At 38.4% G+C, this 19,141-nt stretch overlaps 3 protein-coding genes across 3 annotated transcripts; 1 reads left to right on the forward strand and 2 right to left on the reverse strand.

The window, feature by feature from the left end:
• The first annotated feature begins 2,442 nt into the window (after nt 1-2,442).
• Nucleotides 2,443-3,191, forward strand: LOC104443106. Its single transcript, XM_010056460.2, has 2 exons — nt 2,443-2,453; nt 2,558-3,191. The coding sequence occupies exons 1-2, from the start codon at nt 2,443-2,445 to the stop codon at nt 3,189-3,191; spliced, it is 645 nt and encodes a 214-aa protein (XP_010054762.2).
• A 2,822-nt stretch (nt 3,192-6,013) lies between these two features.
• LOC104441678 (probable E3 ubiquitin-protein ligase RHA4A) lies at nt 6,014-10,114 on the reverse strand. The gene is made up of 3 exons (XM_010054864.3): nt 9,680-10,114; nt 9,362-9,447; nt 6,014-6,575 (listed from the first exon to the last, which is right to left on the reverse strand). The coding sequence occupies exons 1-3, from the start codon at nt 9,902-9,904 to the stop codon at nt 6,197-6,199; spliced, it is 690 nt and encodes a 229-aa protein (XP_010053166.1). The 5' UTR covers nt 9,905-10,114; the 3' UTR covers nt 6,014-6,196.
• A 4,495-nt stretch (nt 10,115-14,609) lies between these two features.
• LOC104441679 (30S ribosomal protein S6 alpha, chloroplastic) lies at nt 14,610-17,838 on the reverse strand. Its single transcript, XM_010054865.3, has 2 exons — nt 17,380-17,838; nt 14,610-15,158 (listed from the first exon to the last, which is right to left on the reverse strand). Exons 1-2 carry the CDS (start codon nt 17,782-17,784, stop codon nt 14,919-14,921), a joined length of 645 nt encoding a protein of 214 aa, XP_010053167.1. The 5' UTR covers nt 17,785-17,838; the 3' UTR covers nt 14,610-14,918.
• Between the last annotated feature and the right edge of the window lie 1,303 nt (nt 17,839-19,141).

The following is a 19,141-nucleotide window of genomic DNA, read 5'->3' on the forward strand; positions in this document are numbered from 1 at the left end:
AAAGTAACAAACATCAGTACCATATAAATCTAATTGAATATAAATAAATGTGGGTTATATTCATACTTATAACCCATCAAAACACTATTATGTTGGCATTAGACTTTCTTATTTGTGGAATATATGGATTAGTAAAAGACATAAGGTTAAATATAGTAGGAAAGTATCTTCACTGAGAATAATGCCCACTATTTTATAGCCTTTTCAATTAATTAATGCGTAAGAAAATTCATCAAAACTTTCCTAAGAAAATTCAACAAAACTTTCCCCCACTTTACAGGTGCATTGGAGCTAGCCTAGCGAGAAACGGACAAAGGCCGGGTACTTCGCTCTATGAATAATTTATTTGTGCAAAAGTAATTGGACAGATTTGATCTAACGAATTATATTATCACATGATAAAAATAATAATCTGATTCACGTTAGAACTCGCGAAATAAAGACTACACTATTTGAGTCTGCGAGGAACATGCTACCATTTACCCATGGGCATTAAATGCCATTCAGAAACAAGTAAGTTATATTTGATACAGTCTTTTGTGAAGCCTTGTCTAAAGAAGACTCATGAAACTAGTTTAGTTTATAATGTAAACACTGAACAGCGATCTGAATCTTTTTCAATTAATTTCTTTATTGACTTCGAAAGTCTTCTAAATTAACATGCCTATTCCTACTTGGTCCGTGAATTTATATAGGAGACAAGCTCTTCATAGCCCATGTGCATCAACCATCAGACGGGATCGCACTTCACCTTCCTTGAAACGCGACTCCACGAGCAATTTAGAAAAATGATGTCCATGTCCGACTCCACGCCTTCCTTAAATTACTTAATATAGCAATTCATGTAAATAAGTATGTCAAAATTATGTGAATCCTATGTTTGAAATTATGAGCTTTGACCTCTCTCGTAGCTCCAGCTAATTGCAAAATTTGAGGAATGATGTACTAGTTTGCAATTAGGCTGAAAGAAGAATTACTCCCTGCATATATGAATTTTTTTAATAAATCACGTAATTACCAAGTAAAAAGAAAACTATGTAAATCCTTCACTGTCGATGTTCTTCCTGATGTAAATGTGGTTTATACAGGAAATTTAATTTTCATATGATTCAACGGACCATATTATGGCAAAAGAAAAAAAGTCAAAATCAACCAAATTTACGAGACCTAGCCACATGCAATTGAAGCGTATGACGAACACATTTTAGAGCACCGAATCGAACAAATCTTATACATGTGTAAGGTCCATTGATTTCACATAATGCAAAATACACGCTTCAATTTATATCATAACTAAGAAATGTTAAGTATGTGATGGACTTTTATTTGTTGTTGAACACTATCCAATTATTAATGCATACTTAACATCAATCACATCATTTAATATATTAATCTTGTGAAATCATGGTATACCACCCATGTTGCTTGTCATAATTTGTCCAAGCCCAACTTGAATTAATCACTCATACACAGATCTTGAGTAAGGCTAATAGTTTTCATTTCACATCTTATGAAAAACCCCTAACTTGATGATCAAGTAGGGATATGAATGCATCATTTCCTTGGATGAAGTAATTACAAAGTGCTTTTTAATAAACAAGAATCAAAACGTGTTAGTTTCGATTTACAGAGTGTTAAATTGGATTTAAACATCTCTTAGTAATTAGGATTACACAATTTTTACCTTTTCCAAATGTTTTTTTGCGTGTTCGATTGTGCGATGACTGAATGTGAATACAGTCTTGTGTGTGTTCAGTTTGGCAACTACTTGGTCACTGTTTGTACTCGTTTGGTTGGTTTGTTATATTATTAGTGGTTTGAGAAGCTAAATGATGAATAAAAATGGTTGTTATTACATGCTCATGCAGTCAAAATAGCTCTTGTCAAAGGAAATGTAGATTTGTCATATATATTTCAGGGTAGTTATCATTCAGTGTGACCACACTCTATTCTCTCTCTTTTTTATTATTTTTTGAGCACATCGATTTCCATAAACGGTAGAAAACTATCATGTGATATTCAAGAATATCTAGTAACTGATGTCGAAAAAAATTTTACTAATAAGGTCATATGTAGTAATTGTATTGGACTTATTCGAACTTGATAATGAGAAGTTGCATGTTTAAAAACAAGAAAGAACAGATGTGTTGTTTAAGAAATATGTTAAGTCTCATCAATTTACATGATTTATAGGGTGCAAATAGTCAATTTCATTTCATCACCGAGTAAATGAGACTTGAACCTAGTAAAATCTGGGGCCTTAGCCTGAATATTGAGTTCTCCATAATTTGCCAAATTTGGGCAACTTTATCAGAGAAAAAAGAAGAAGAAATTGCTTCACCAAAGTCAACAAGTAAGTCAACATTCTCAATCGTCATCAATTCCTTATAAGCACCAACAGTATCACTGGATCCTCCGATACCATCAAGCAAGTTCTTACTCATGGAAGACGGGTAAAACTCTCTCTCTCTCTCTCTCTCTCTCTCTCTCTCTCTCTCTCTCTCTCTCTCTGAGCTCATTCTCTGCAATTATTCCTTCTTCTCTTGCTTGCCTCCAGCAAGAACAGCGGACGCAAAGATGAAGAGCTAGTGGACGAGAAGAAGTACTTCCAGAAGGTGCTTGACGACATCGTGAGCCTCAATTCCCTCTTCACTGTCGCCGTCTTCATCGGCCTCTCTTTCGCCCAGCCAGGCCAAGTTCAGAGCCTCGCAGATGACCCCCGTTGCCACCCGGGCGCCAATCTGCGCAAGCGGCTGGTAGCCTTTGAGATCGCCTCCTTCAGCAGCTTCATCTTTGCTGGCTTCCTCGCCAAGTCTGTCAAGGTCTTCCTCTACATCTCCAAGAAGCGGGATGCCCTAGAAAGAGAAAACAATAACAACTCCCTGGAAGGGAAGGACAACCCGCACCGCAGATTGATGAGCGTCATCGGGTTCTATTTGTCAATCTATGGGACCATGGTCGGGTGCTCGCTGCTGCTCCTGGCCATGGTTGACGTCGTCCAGATCAAGCTTGGCCTCCTCTCTTGCCGCAGCAAGTTCACGGTCGCCACTGTCTGCGCCATGGTTGGCGTCATCGGCCTTGGCCTGCTGACCTTCTTCTTTACAGTGACCCACGGCCTGTTGATCGCCGCCATAAAAGTGAAACCGCAACAGAATAATGGCCCCGCCCCGAAGGAGGCTGAGAAGGTATGACGACAAGAGGTGAGAAGTTACTAAGGCAATCTGAAATATGCAGGAACTATCATATGAAATGTATCCAGTGAGACGTCTTTTAGTAGACGTAGTCACGTTGGTTGTGTAGTGCTCGATATATCATCGCAGATCCATGTATGTTATGTTTTAAGTGAAGGTGTTCTCTTACTGTGCATTCCATGTTTCTTGCTATTCCTTTTTTAGGGACTTTCGCGTAACAGTCCATGTTGATTCACAGAGTTCATATATTAGCGGAAAGTCAAAACTCTCACTTGTGGTCGATTGGTCCGCTTCCTCGTAGGGAAAATACTTAAAATATCATAAATATATTGTATTAGTGCTAATTTAATCATAAACATTTCAATTAAACTAATTTAATCTTAAACATTTTTACATTTATGCCAATTTAATCCATCTGATCAATTTAGGTAGAAAATTATTGATGTAGATATTGATTGTTTGACATGATACGACCGACACTGATGTGGACAATTTTTTAATTTATTATTAATTTTTAAAAAATTTCCCTATTTTCCTTTATTTTCCTTTGGCTTGTTGGCCAACAACTAGCCATAGGCAAGGGTCGCCCTCATCAAATCTAGTGAGGATGACCCTCGTGATCTTGGAGAGGTAGGTCGCTCAAAATATGTCTCCAAGAAAAATGGGTACTTTAAATTTCATTTAACCTGTGCAATGCTCATTTTCGTGTCTTGACAATTCTCTAACCTTTGATAAAATGGTTGAGACTATTTGTTTAGACATCTAGAGGAGCACATACCGTACAAAGGGTCCATGCCCAATTTTCTTAGTTAATTTTAGGAAATTAAGATAAGTCCTAAATCTTTTAATTGTGACAACTTTTATAAGTTGTATCAATTGAGTTTATTCGACATGTAGATGTTATGCCAACTTTCCTCAAGAAAAAGACAAATTTCCAAGTGATCCTTGAATACACGAGTCCAATGCATTCATGCTCTTGATGTTAGCGGATCTCATGAAAAATCCACATGATCTAAATGTTAGAATGCACTAAAAAATATTTCCAAGAAAAAAGGGTATTTTAATTTGCTTCAAATAAAATCATCTATCTCATGTGGTGCTTTCTTTCGTGTCTTAGCAAATCTCAACTTTTGATAAAATGGTCAAGATTATTTGTTAAGACATCCGAAGGAAATGAAGATAAGTTTGTTATTAGTCTCAATTACTAAAATGGAGAAAGTCATTCCATTAGATGATGTAGTGTGCAATGACTTATAATAACTCTGTGTTTTGACTTTGAACCGGTTACAAAATTTTCCGATTGTGTTTGCATAATTGTATAAAAACAATGTCAACTAATGATATGACATGTAAAAACCACCGAAACTCGAAAAGATATATTGATTGGAGTAAGAACAACCAGACATTAATGCCCCTATAGATACCGAGCCCATTCAAAATGAGTCTCTGGTAAGACTTTCTATATGGAGAAAAAAGAGTGGCTCTAATCAAAGATTCGAAGTGGTCGTATAGCTGTGATTTTCCACCAAATATGGCTCCGTCTCTTTTTGGATTCTTCTATGGTCTGAAGTTAGCCATTAGTTTTATGACAAAAAATCACAAAAAAATGTCACAATTTATGTGAGCCTAACTCACACGTACCCGACACGTGAGACTCACTTGATCTTATGATACAAGAGAGTTAGGTTCACATATATTAAATGCATTTGATACCTGCTTTACAAACATGGCCATGCTCATGCACTGCCTGCATAGTTAAGTTTCCTTAACCCAATTTAGAAAACGAACTATGCATTCTCTTTATAAGTAACGAGAACCCATCTTCAATAAGTAAATCACGACTCATGAAACACATCACTAACCTTTCAAATCGGTAAGATGAGATCCACAATCCAAGCGGGTGGGTGACCCGGATATAAAATTGTTTGCACTCGGTAAAGTATTTACCGTGTATCTGATTTCTGTCTATGTTATAGCCGGTACACTCTCTTTCATTACAATTAGTCAATCTCGGTAGTTCATATGACTCCGCGTCGTGATATGTCTTAGGCTAAAATATGATTCAAACACGCTCCGTGCATAATCGTAATGGTTGACAGAATTGACGAGGGGAAATGGTTAAACGTCCAACAATCAATGACTACGAGATGAATTAAACAACGACTTACGGCGAATCCTTGGCCCCTAGTTCTTCATTGAACACTACCGTTGGAAGCCTGTCTTTGAACTCATACTTTAAATTTCATTCGCCATGGCTGAATTATGAAAACGCATATTGCATTTAGGATTCATTCATTGCACGCCCTCCAAATCCATCGACCAATCTCTAAGAGAATCAAAGATCCAATTCTCGAAGATACAACTCTAAAAGGATCCATTCCTACTAATTGGACCGATCACATCATTCCTTGGATTAATCATCGATATCCGAAAAAGATGCTATCTGGCATGCCATAACACTTACTTATTTGTAACCACTTCCGACCCTTAAATTATCGGCGATATCAAATTTGTCGGTTTATTTTTCTCAAGTATGTGAAATTTAGAGATCGCAAATCTGTTGGCCAGTTTTGGGGTCGTGAATTGTTGGTCAATTTTTGAAGCCATGTTTATGAGGAGCGACAAGGGAAGGATGCCCACCAAGGTTACGTTGGTTTCAGCATGCATGGCGTCTCTTCTTTATACTACATTTTCTCTGGCATGAAACATTAATTCATAATGTATGGTTTGGTTTAAGTTATTTTTTGTTGGACAAAGTATATCCTGATATATATGATAGGCATCTATGTAAAAGATCAAATTTTACTCAAAGAACCAATAAATGTCATCAACTGCTCTTTTTATTACTCTAGTTTAGACTTGAGACTGATTCTTCAATTTTGACCCCCCTAAAAAAAGAGTGTGAGTGGTGGGAAAAAAAAAAAGCAAAATTTTCTATCTCTGCAAACTACAATAGCACGTTACCCTAGAATTTCATGCCCGACCAAAAAGAGAGAGAGAGCCTCTCAAATCGTGCTTCGTAGAGTCTCGAGCGCTTGGACATTGACAATCACGGATTGTGAGTCCCCAGGACATGCATCCCCACTTGAGCTCGGACCTTGGATTGGCACAGTGACATGTTCTTGTCGATGCTGCTGCGGCTGCTCTAGATCGGGCCGAATGAATGCCTGCGCGGGGTCCGAGGAGCTCTGGCCATCTTGGTGTGGCTGCGGCGAGCCGTGAGACTTGGCGGTGGCGGCGGGGATGACGGAGCAGCGACAGAGAGGGCAAGTGGCGTTGGAGTGGAGCCAGTGGTGGATGCAGTTGATGTGGAAGACGTGCTTGCAGGACGGCACTTGGAGCAGCTCCTCTTTCATTTCGAACTCTCCCAAGCACACGCAACACCTGTTGTCATATTCATGGTTAGAGAAGAGACGCTACGCCAGCTTTGCTCGAATAAAGAAAAAGATAAATTGATGGATCTTGAAATTTAGGTGATCTAAAGAACCAGGACTGAAATCGAATTTTTAAATGAGATGATGGATCTCAATTTAAACAAATCTTAATTTTTGATATATTTTTATTTTTATAAATCAATGTTTAAATTTTTATTGAGTGATCTTTTTCCTTTAGCTAATGTCAGTTAAAATTTCGTTAAAATCATGTTAGAGCCGTTGATGTGTAGAGAGACTTGACTGCTGAAACTATCTTCATGTGCGTATGTCTGTATAAAGGTAGATGAAAGGAGGGTCTTGGGAGTGGATATGCCTTGCTCACTCAAGCCCTTATGTCATAAATTCCTTCATTTTATGTTCGCAATTCACCTAATATATTATTTTGGTTTATTTTCCATTTAGATCAACAATTTAACTACTTTTAGGAAAATTGCAAGTTACACTTTCTACTCTTTATATATGTATTTATTTCACCTTCATTTTAAAATATTCACTTCTCTTTTCCTTAATAGACTCATCTAGAAAAAAATGTTGAACGTAGTTTCACTTTTTAAAACTCATGTAACTTTTTCAATTCTCTTTGAGTATGTTTTATTAAGTTTATTGTATAAAATATTTTGCATGCTTGGCTTCGCGAAGTATCAAACCCAAAAATCACCCAAAAATCACTTACCCCGGGGAAAATATATATCTCAATATTTTAAAGTTGTCGAAATGACTTTAATTATCAAAAATTATTTGTCTTTTAAAAATTTGACATTTTAATACAAGAAAAAAAATTAGTATCTGCATCTGATTAATTCATACTTACAAAATTAAATGAGGAATCAAAGTGGAACTTAATCAACAGAAAAGTTATTGTATTGAATAGGTCTCATGAGAAAGTTACCCTTCCTAACATGTAACCGGCTATCTAAGTCAAATTCTAGGTTTTCTTGTATATATGCAAATACTTTCATTTCAACCTAAGTAATTTTGATCTACCAAAAAAAAAAAAAACCCTTAGTAATTTTTCCTGTCCGATCAACTTGGCTTTTTCCATGCTTTCTTTTTTATTTTCTCCATTATTCTACCTTTTTCAGTTTTATGTTTTTTCCTAAACAAACATTTCTTTAAAAAAAAAACAAGCTATAGGTGAAAAGTTGTGAGTTCATATAATAGTTAATGAATATAATGTGAAAGCCGATAATTTTAATGTGTTTAAAGAAGAGAAAATAATAGGTAAACTATAAAAAAAAAATTACTAAAAAAAAAGAATCAAATAAGAATTAGCAGGCAACTCCAATAATAGTTGGTAATTAAAAATTTGTTACAAATTCAATCAAATAAAAGTCGGAGAGCAACTCAATAATGACTAGTAAATTTATATAAGGGTTGGTAAATTGAAAGTGCTGTTAAGATAAATAAGTAAAAGATGGTAAAAGTTAACGAAAATAGGTATTGTAAAGAGGAGTTGGAAATTTCATAAAAGTGACCATAATTTTACAATAAGATACCAAAAAATTTGATGATCGGTAACTAATATGAAAAATTATTAGCACGGGAAGATATTTGTTTTAAAGAATCAAATAGTAGAATCATTTAGTGGAGTTACTGATGTAGAATCATTTAAAGTAGTTACCGATTCGCTCTTATTAGATGATATAACAAACGTTGGTTACTAATAACTCTCTTTGCGTTTGACTTTGAACATTGGCATCGAAAGGTCCCGACCCTGTTCGCATCTTCTTTGTGTTAAACAACGCCAATTAATAATAAAGTGTCATGTAAGAACAGCGGAAACTCGAGAAAAGGATATATTCCATCGAATTACTTTATATATAGTGAGCCCATCTAACATGCGTCTCTCGTCAGGCTCTTTTCAAGGGAATAAAAAGAAGTGGCTCTTATCAAAGATTCAGAGCGCTCGTACCAGCTGTGATTTTTCAACGCAAAATGACTCGGTTCCCTTTTGGCCAATGTGTAAAATTGATGCCTTCTTCTATGGTCTAAAGTTATCCACCAGTACGGTCAGCAAAAATCATCAAAAAGAAAAGGTCACCCACGTGGAAATAAATATTCGCCATGCTAGAGATAAGCTCGCACGTACAGTTGGGCGAGATCAATTGACCCAGCACAGGACATGCTTGATCTAATAGTTCATTTGGATTGAGACGACATATATTGAGCGCACTCAAAACCTAATCCATAAACATAATGCACAGGATTGTACTCGTACACTGTCTAGATAGTTAAGTGTTGTAAGCAAAATTTAGAAGAACGAACTATTCATTCTTTTTACAAGTGAAGAGAATCTTATCTTAGATAAGCAAAGTCCAACACATGAAACGCATCGCTATTAATTAGATAAGACGTGCCCTCCAATCCAAATTTATCGGCCACCTAGTGTCGCGGAAAATCGGTCCTTATAGGCATTACTCTTTTTCCCCGTGGAAAGAAGTGGAAACCATACTGTACGGTTTCTTTAAGCAGTGAGCAGTGGAATCCAACTTAAAGCAAAAGGGGACGGCCATTATTAGTAGTCAATCTCAGTCGTTCGCCCTTTTATGTGGACCAGCCACGACTGGGTGGCTGGACATAAAACGACGCCACGTGGTGCACATGTCACAGGACAAACTATCAATCAAACACACGCGATCGTGCATACTGTAATGGTTGAAAAGACCCAAGGGGCGAAATGATTAAGGGTCCAAGAATCAAATGATCACTAGATGAAAGTAAAGCGAACAAACTTACTGCGAATCGTTTGCTCCGAGTTCCTCATCGAACAGTACTATTGGAAGCTTGTCTTTGAGCTCTCCTTTCAATCCCACTTGGCATGGCTGAGAAATATAAGCACATATTGCAACATTAGGGTTTCGTTCATTGCCTGTCTTTGGGGTCCATCTAAAAGATCTCCAAGCGAAGCAAAGACCCAATTCTAAACAATACAGCTCGAAAAGGAGCGAATCCTACTAATGGGACAAACAGATGGGTATGTCGTGCACCACAACATTCTAAAGTTATCGCCAAACACAAATTTGTCGAAAGATCGAGCGAGAGAGAGAGGCTTACCGAGGAGACATAAGGAGGTGCTCGGTTGGAGGATACAGGCAGGGCAGGTGGGGGAGAGGAGAGAGAAGAGGCCCTCTTCTTTAGGTAGAACAGGTAGAACAGCAAGAAGAGAATGATGGAGAAGAGAATAGGGATGGAGAATATGAAGGCCTGATAAAGCTTGAGCTGAAGCGCCTGAGGATACAGATGAGGTGGTGAGATTGGTGGCGATTGAGGAAGACCCATCAAAACTCCTGACACACTTTAATGAAAATTTAAAGAAAGAAACTATGTTGATATATCTATCTCGAGTGGGCGAAGTCTAGAGCTGATAAAGGCAAAATATATAGGGGGTTAGATAGGCCTTCTTCCTCTAAATATATGGAGAAGATTGCTCTGTGTGACACGCGCACACACAGACTCTTTATGAAATTGTTGCAAGACTGAGGAGAATTGCTAAAAAAAATGAGGGCTTTTTGTTATTAAATTAGAAGCCAGGGGACGAGCGTTTGACATCAATAGAACGTGGCATCTATTCTCTGCTTTTCAATTGATGGGACTACCACCACGCTTAAGCCAGTGAGTCGCCACAATAAGATGGGCCCTCACACTTGCTAATGAGGCCCATTTGTCCTCACTCTCTAGGCATGGCCGTCAACAGTACAATGCCATCTTAACTTTTTGTTTAATGATATTTTAACACAGGATCATCTTAGTGACTCCGGTGCCCAGCTTTGATAATGGGAAAGTACAAATCTTTGGTTTGTGTATGCTTAGCTAAGCGAATTCTTAAACGCCCGAGTTGTTGGTAAATTGTCCCATCGAGAAGTGATGTAGGAAAATGTTGGTCTTGAGTTCTGTCGTGATATTGTGGTGGATGAGGTGATTCTTTGCTATTTAGATTTTATAAGTCTATTTGATGATCCATCGTTGGCAAGTTCATGCACCTAACGACCTAGCAAATGAGGAAGTATGAGGCATTTCAAAATCGCATTGTTGTCTTACATTATCCATGATTCAAAGTACACGAATTATCGAGCGACGAGTGTTATAAACTATTTTGATTTTTAGCAAAGAAAAAGAAGTTCCAAATAAATATCGATTTGAATGGACCTTGCAGAGTGATGAGTGATGCTATTAGTTTATTTGCCAAAGAAAGAGAGAAGTTCCAAATGATTATTGATTTGGATGGAGCTTGCCTAGTGATTAGTGATGCTACTAAAGTATCTTTTTTTCTGTACCAAAGAGATACAAAACAGAAGCTCATAAAAACCCTTTAGATGAGAGAATTACCAAAAAGTCATAAACTTATTATAATTGTGCTAATTCAGTCCTAATTTTTTTTTTTTTTGCCAATTTAGTCCTAAATATTTTACAATTGTACAAGTTTAGTCCATCCGACCAAAATTGACCGGTCGATGCTCACATAGACGTCGGTCGGGGACAGTGGCTGACGAACGCCGATATGACAATTTTTTAATATTTTTTATTTTTTCGATTTTTTATTTTTTATTTTTTATTTTTTATTTTTATTTTTATTTTTTCCCCACCTTCTTTTCCTCTGGCCGGTGGCGGCCGAGGCAAGGGCGATGAGGTCGCCTCGCTAGCCACCGGCGAGGCTCACCCCGCCGCCCCGCCGGCCACCACTCGGCGACAACCTCGCCGGCCACTAGCAAGGACCATCGCAAGGGCCACCGATGCTAACCTTGCTAGCTAGAGGAAGAAGAAGGTGGGAAAAAAAAATCCAAAAATTCAAAAAAAAATTAAAAATAAAAATATATAAAATATATAAATTTAAAAATTGCCACATCAACATTCACCAGCCAAATGGCGTGTCCCCGGGTGTCCATCCATGTCGGCCACCAATTTTGGTTGGATGGACTAAATTGACACAATTGTAAAAAGTTTAAGACTAAATTGGCAACAAAAAAAAAAGTTTAAAACTAAATTTGTACAATTGTAATAGGTTTATGACTTTTTTGGTAATCATCCCCCCTCTAGATTGGTGAAGTTGATTGGGCCATATGGGGTTTTCAATTGCAAATTTAAAGGTAAATCTCACTCATTGCATGTAAATTGCTTTGGATAAGGCCCACTTGCACAAGCAAAAGGTCTGATCTTAACCGGCTGGCAAGGTATTCTATGGATTTCTAAGTAAGTGGATTGTTGTACTCGAACCTATGAGTTTTCAAAAAATCTAAAACACATTAAGCTCATATATCCAGATAATAATAGGTTTACAATTTAGAGGAAGTCTCTTGTTAGTAATACTTGTGGATATATTTTCTATGCACACGAGTAATCAAATTTGACAAATTACTCACACTACACCATTATTTAGTAAAAATTGAGTAATTATGACACACATCACTAGTATAAAGAAAATTTTACACAAACGACTTCATTCACCTCTGATTTGACCAATGATTGAAAAGGTGGCTTGGGTAAAACTTCCTTCGCACTGGCAGCTTAGGATTTACTTTTTCATAAAGATATTGTTATGGATCTGATTCATTACATGAGCAGTCATTCGAGTTAGGCAATACTTTTTCCTTTCTGTTCTCCATTAGATTGACCCAAGTGGTTCAAGGTAGGCATTGCCTTGAAAAGCTGAGAGAAAAAAGGATGTGTCAGGTAGGCATGTGTGTTTTCCAATTGACAAACGACTTTATGGTTTCCGTGTAGATGTTAACCTAACCTCCCTAGCTGTTCATGACATTGATTCATACATGGTCAAGAAGACGATCCAATCAAGACCATCCGTTCGTCTTTCATCTTTCAATTAATTCTTATCTAAAATCAGTCCATTCCAAATCAAATGGTTCAAATCATCAAATATATATGAAATCCACTAGATTCAACAATTTATAAATCAGTCAATACACCATAAGTTGAGTTATATGAAAACACATCCATTTTCTTCGCCTTTGGAACTAATTATGAAAACATTGAAAAGAAGAAAGGAGGTGGGTGTCGAAGGAGGGGGGGCCAAGCCAAGGCCCCTCTTCCCTGTACCGATAGAATTGGGGGAACTTATTCTTCTTTAAAATGAAGAAAGCGGTCCACGCACTACTCCAAAAAGCGAAGGTCCAATGAGATTCACCTTCTAAAAATCTTCAAAATGTTCTTTCTTTATCAGCAGAAGCCCAGTATTGAAGAATAAATAGGGCTGGAGCCAGCACGCTTTGGGACAGCTGTCGCCTGGAAAAAGTGTCAGCTTCTACTTTAACTAGTGCAAGCTTCGATAACATGTAATGCCTCGATCTGCTTGGTGGTTCATTAGTCATGATTGGAAGGATCAAAGAATGTTTCTTCTTCATCAGATCCCCGTGCAAATGTTTCGATCAGTATTCATCATTTTACAAGTTGCACCATGTTGGATAGTGGCAAATTGGACATTTTATTCGAAGAAAGAAGCGTTCATTGTATGTTCCATCAAATGAAATATCGCAATCAAAGGATAGAGACCCTAAAACGATTATAAGCTCCGAAAGCAAATTACTCTAAGAATGTGTCAGGCACAAGTGTGATGATGGGAATGCCTTTGAATTTGTTCGAACAGCTCCTAAGAAGCAATTATTCATCTTTATGAGGTTAGAATCACTACAGAGAAGTTTAGACCAAACACGTGTCAATTATTCACTATGAGCCTCCATATCTAAGCAAAATCAAACCCCTCCTCTTTCCTTCAAATGTTAATCAATTAACAACTTCAACTCAATACCAAAAGAAGATCTTGCTCTTGCTTTCAGTGATTTGATTTATGAGACCCATCAAGACATGACTTCACTAAAGTCTTCTGCAATATCATGATATCCTTCACACTCTTCCTAGTTGCCATCTTTTTCTTTTCTTTTTCTTTTCTTCTTTTCTGTTTGCTATCGTTTTAGCAGATGTTGGTGATCGATGCGAGCACGTACTTTTGTTACCTTTTCATCTATCGACAGAGCTCTCGCTTTGATGGGGATCGTGAACGAAAGCTCCCTCCCTCTCTCTCTCTCTCTCTCTCTCTCTCTCTCTCTCTCGTAGTGGGCGAGAGATAAGATCTACAACTACACCACTGAAAGTCGGATTCTCAATCTGTGACGCAGAAATGTGCATCTCTCGATCTCTCCCACGTTTCCTTTTTTCCTTTTTTCTTTTTCTAACTGAGAAATAATGCCACCAACAACAATAATAATAGTAACATAATGAAAAGTGCTTCCACTTTATCCTATAATAGTCGCCGATGGCGTGGGTGACGATCATCATGTTGTAGTTGAAAAGGGTCAGTCCAACCACTATTAGATTACGAAATATCTGATCGTGGCCTCGGTGTGCATACAGAAAAATGATTATTATTAAGTTGTAGAGCCCTCACGTAGGACATTTGCGATTAAAGAAGGGATTAGAGGGACATTTGATTTTGTGGATAGTGCCTTCCAACTCAGGTACTTATGCTAGATTCAAATAATTTCGTGATCTTCGTCAGTGGACGATCGTCAGGACACTAGCCTAGATATCTTTAGTTGTCTACGAGGTTTCAACCTCCGGGAGTATTGTATGCAACATTATTTGATTTGATGAGCCCTCGAGCCGTAAATGGCTCTAGAAACTTTTGCGCAATGGATGCACTTTGAGCGTGCCTCGTGCTATGACATCAACGCACAGCTTGTTGTTTAGTTAGCCTTTGCCTCCTTCCGGAGAGCGAAAAGCCAATAGAAGCGAACAAAAAGGATGTGAAAAACTCACGAATAGTCGATTGGACTTCAGATAAGGTATGTTTTGGGGAAACTTTCTTGGACATGAGTCATGTCGCATGGCAGGTGTCTTATTAAGGGCCCGACCCAAATTTAATCAATATCGACTCGTTGTACACTAAACATACATGACGACAGTTTTCCAAGTGCAAGTATGTGAAGATGCAACCAACTTCATCGTCACTCTAGTTGGGTTGGTTGAGAGAGAGAGAGAGAGAGAAGGGGGAGAGAACATCCCACAAGAGCTTCAAATAACCAAGGAAAATGCAAGATAATTTCCAGGAACTGCTCTTTTACAAAGCTTCAGGGCACAACATACAAGCCACGGATATGCTCACCAGCCCACCTCTACCAACCGGATTATCCTACAGCAGAAAAGGGTGAAAAAAAATAGGAAAGAAGAAGCTATAACGCCGGACCGCAATATTTGCAAAAGCAGAACCATAAGTAAAATTGGTCGCATGCAAGAATTTCGCCTCCTTTCCACCTCTGGCGAGAGACCTGTGATTTTACAAAAGAAACTAATACTTCCTCTTCCTTATTTTGAAGGTAGATGATCGGATTACGTCATCATCAGTATTCAGGGTCGCCTCCAGAGTCTCAATAGACTCGGGTTTGGTGAAATAGGTGAAGAGAAGGTAGATACCATCCAAGTAGGTGTTAGATTCCCCTGCTTTGTTCTTCTTCTTGATGCTGTAGGCCAATGGAATCACACCTCTGTTGAAAACCTCAACGTACATTCCGCCTCCAGCAACAAGCAGCTGCAACAATGTACACCGTTAGCAAGATGACTCAAGTTCGTGACAATAGCAAGTATCAAGTGATATGCATGCAGCTTGAACCATCACTTGAGAAGCTTCTCCCAAAAAAAAAAAAAGAGGTTAAAAACACTTCTGCAACTAGGGCTCATTAGTCCTTTCAACATGTATCCAGTGACAGTGGTGATAAGATAATATACACAGTTTGACCATGCTCGGACCTAAACATCCTTCCCTGACAGAAATGCAACAAACTCTGCTAGAAATGGAAAAACATGAACACAAAACAGGAGCGACATAGCCAAGGAGAGAAAACATGAAATCTTGTAAACAGAATGTTAATGGAGAAGCTTTGGACTTATTGACCTCAATTAGCAGATAAGACAACACTGACAGATAGAAATTCAGCACATTAAGAGTTAAGCTAAACTTTGCACTGAATTAGACCATATCAAAACCGATAAGTAGAATAGTCCAATCGATATCAATCACGTCACAAGCATTATAAATGGAAGAAAGTTCTTAGGGCAAATCCGCTGAAGGGTGTTATGTACAGTCACAGAACTAAAAAGAAATGCAAGGCTTATACAGATGCAAATGGATGATTAGTACAAATACACCAGAAAGCAGGTAATATTGTCTGAAATGTCCAGATATTACATCGAATCACTACAGTATATGCTTAATGAAGGCCTTAAACAGACTTTGACACTCAAATTATAAGCACATAAAAACAAGGGAAAGAACAACAAAATCAGAGAATCATGACAGTTCAATGTTTTAAGCCCCCATTACCTTTATACCATACCTCCAAAATCTAAGGATAAGAAAACAACAAAAGATGCATCAAATTTGCATCAGAAGCAGAAAGGAACCTGAGGAGATTTCCCACTGAGAGAGAGATGGGTTATGACTATAGCCTATAATAAGAGATGATTATATGAAATGAGACGATTATCAACCTTGAAGAACCCCTTCTAGTCAATAAAGCCACCACGAACACAACCAGCTCATTTCTTTATCCAGAAGTTCATGGCATTAAGATATTGTATAAGAAAATAGTATAGCCTCCGTTTATCATATATTACCCAATGCAAAAATTTTTAAAAACTACAAGAAGCAAGTAAGGGCATTTTCGTCTCCTCGTTTTCATTTTAAGGATCTGACAGACAGTTATAAAGGGTAGATGTCCTTCAATTTCATGCTCTGTGATAAGCATGGTGAGATAAGCTATCGGCCAGTTCAGCCGAATATATGATCCAGTTAGAAAAAATTACTTACTCTTGGAAAAAAAAAAAAAAAAAAAACCAATGGGAAAGCAAGAAAACTGTTGGCCTCAGTTGAGGAATAAGACAAAACCTAACCTAGATTTGTGAAGCGGGTAATGTATCATGTATTATGACATCAGTTCCTACCAACATTCTTATACCAACAAAGGATCTGCTTAGGCCCCCATTATGAACTCCAATCACAACCAAGTGCAAGACCACCGTCGTCATGAACATGCAGAACATGCAATTACCTCGGATAATAATAAGGAAAGACTCGGTCATTGTCCCCAATGGGAAACTGAAATCACTGAAGACTAAACTCGTCATACAAAGCTAAGCCGCTATTATGCACTCGAATCACAACCAGCCGCGAGATCCATAAACAAAAATTCCAGGTCAGTTATGTTCCTTCCAAATAAACGATGACAATTTGCCTCCTACCAATCTAAAAAGCCAAGGGGAGTTGGCAAAAGCAATCAACCTCCAAGTGAAAAAGTTCCCTTTCTCTGAATGCACATAATTCGCACCTCTTTGGTTAATGTTTCATCACTATCGGTCTCATATCTCTCCGGATTACATTGCACATTCACTTGTAGAGGCATTTCTTGCATCTACATATGAGTGCTAGATTCTTGCAGGACAACTTTCAGTAGAATGAAAGATTACTAGCAACAGCTCAAGACGGACATTAGCAAATACAAAGTCATATAATCCTGAGGTGTGTCTTCTCAATTCTTTCAGCAGAATCCATCGTACAATCTCCAACAAAGCTTCAAACTTGCATCATCAACTTCCCCCAGCTAATGTCTAATCAAACCTATACAGTATACCAGCAATAGCACATGCCATACTCCACCAAAATCGTTTCGTTCTCTTCTTCCTATACTTCCTGATCAAAAGAAACAGAACGAACTAAAAGTCCAAAACATCACGAAGCTCAAGAAACGCATCACCTCTTCGTACTTCTGGGTCAACGCGAGCCTCTCGTCCTCGGACATGTCGGGCCTCAAGACCGCCATGGTCTCGTACGGCCGAAGCCCGGGCGGGCACTGGGGCTCCTCCCTGTCCTCCACCGCCGTCGCGCCCGACCCGGGCGGGGACCCCGGGTCGTCGTCGGACCCCAGCCCGCCCTCGAAGAAGGTGCCGGAGAAGTCGAGCGTCTGAGCTCGGACCGCCGCCGCCGCCGCCGCCGCCCTTCCCCGAGGGCGGTGCCGGCGGGCGGCGTCGAGCAGGGAAGGGAGCGGCCGGAGGGCGCGGGAGAAGGAGACGAGCGGGGACGAGAATTTGGAGGGAGGGTAGGGGCAAAATGGGGAATTCGAGAGCGTGGACGCAAGGGAGGAAGACGGAGAAGAGGCCATGGCCGACGAAAATCGGAGGAGCAAAAATGGCGGTGACGGAGGAGAGCTGGTTAGAGTGGATATCAGGATAAGGGGCGATCGGCAAGACGATGGATGTCTCATTTGGGCCTCGGCGGGCCGGGCCGGGCCCACGTTAGGAATTTTGTGTTGTTGTGGCCTCGAGTACGAAAGTTCATCATACGTCGTTAGTACTTAGTAGGATTATCAAATGGAACGGACACTTAGGGCGCGCGTGATAAAATTTTTACTTTTCTATTTCTCTATTTTTTTGTTTCTCGGAACAGGTTTGGAATAGAAATCTGTTCCAGAAATAAATTTGAAGAAAAAATTAGAAGCTAAAATTTTTTACTTCTCAATTTTTACAATAGAAATTGAGAAATCAATTTTTGACCAGAAATCAATTTACGTTCCAGAAATTTTGTCATGCCCACTTAATTGATTTTCAAGCAATTTTCTATGCAGATTAAAAAGAATAAAAAAAATTTCCTTGAGAAAGTTACCGCCACTAAAATATGGGAATATAACTTGGGTCGAGAATCCCAATAATTGCGTGCATGCAAGCTGTTTTAGGAGGATAGATGTAATTTGGTCACTGAATTCAATGAAACGACATATTTTGTTGGTTGAATTAGACAAAAGGGAACGAACCACTGGTTTAACGAGTTTCCAGGTGATTTTCTCTGTTTGAAAAATGAAAACTTCTGGTGAAAAAGTTACCACTGCTGAAAAATAACAATATATCTTTTTATCAGTATTCTATAAATTGCATGCAAATTGTTATAAATTAGAGGAACGACTTTTATGTTGTCATGGGCTCAAATACAAAAGTCAATCATTGTGTAGTTTGGGCCATAGAATTTTGGTGAAACGACATATGTTGTTGATCGAATTAAATAAAAGGCACTAGTTTAACGAATTTTCAAGTGACTTTTACATTGAAAAATGAAAATTCTTGGTGGAAAAGTTAACATCACTGAGATAGGGCAATATAGCTTTTTGTTGAGAATCTCACCAACCTTTTACACACTATTCTTAGTTAGGGCAACGAATTCTATGTTGTTGTGACCTTAAGTACAAAAAGTCTACAGCTATGTGTTGAGATTTATCCCATATCGATTGTGGAAGAGGTAGGTGATCAGTTTACTAGTGGATTTTAGTGAAACAACATATGGTGTTGATCAAATCAAAGAAAAGTAACAAATACCTAGTTTAAACAATTTTCAAGTAATTTTCTACCTCGTTAAATATAAAAACTTATAGTGAAAAAGTTACCATCATGGAAACATGGCAATTTACCTTTTGATTGGGAGTCCCACCAACTACATGCACTACTCTAAATCAACGTGACGTATTTTAT

Source organism: Eucalyptus grandis, chromosome 4 (genome assembly GCF_016545825.1).
Source record: "Eucalyptus grandis isolate ANBG69807.140 chromosome 4, ASM1654582v1, whole genome shotgun sequence".
NCBI classification, from domain to species: Eukaryota; Viridiplantae; Streptophyta; class Magnoliopsida; order Myrtales; family Myrtaceae; genus Eucalyptus; species Eucalyptus grandis.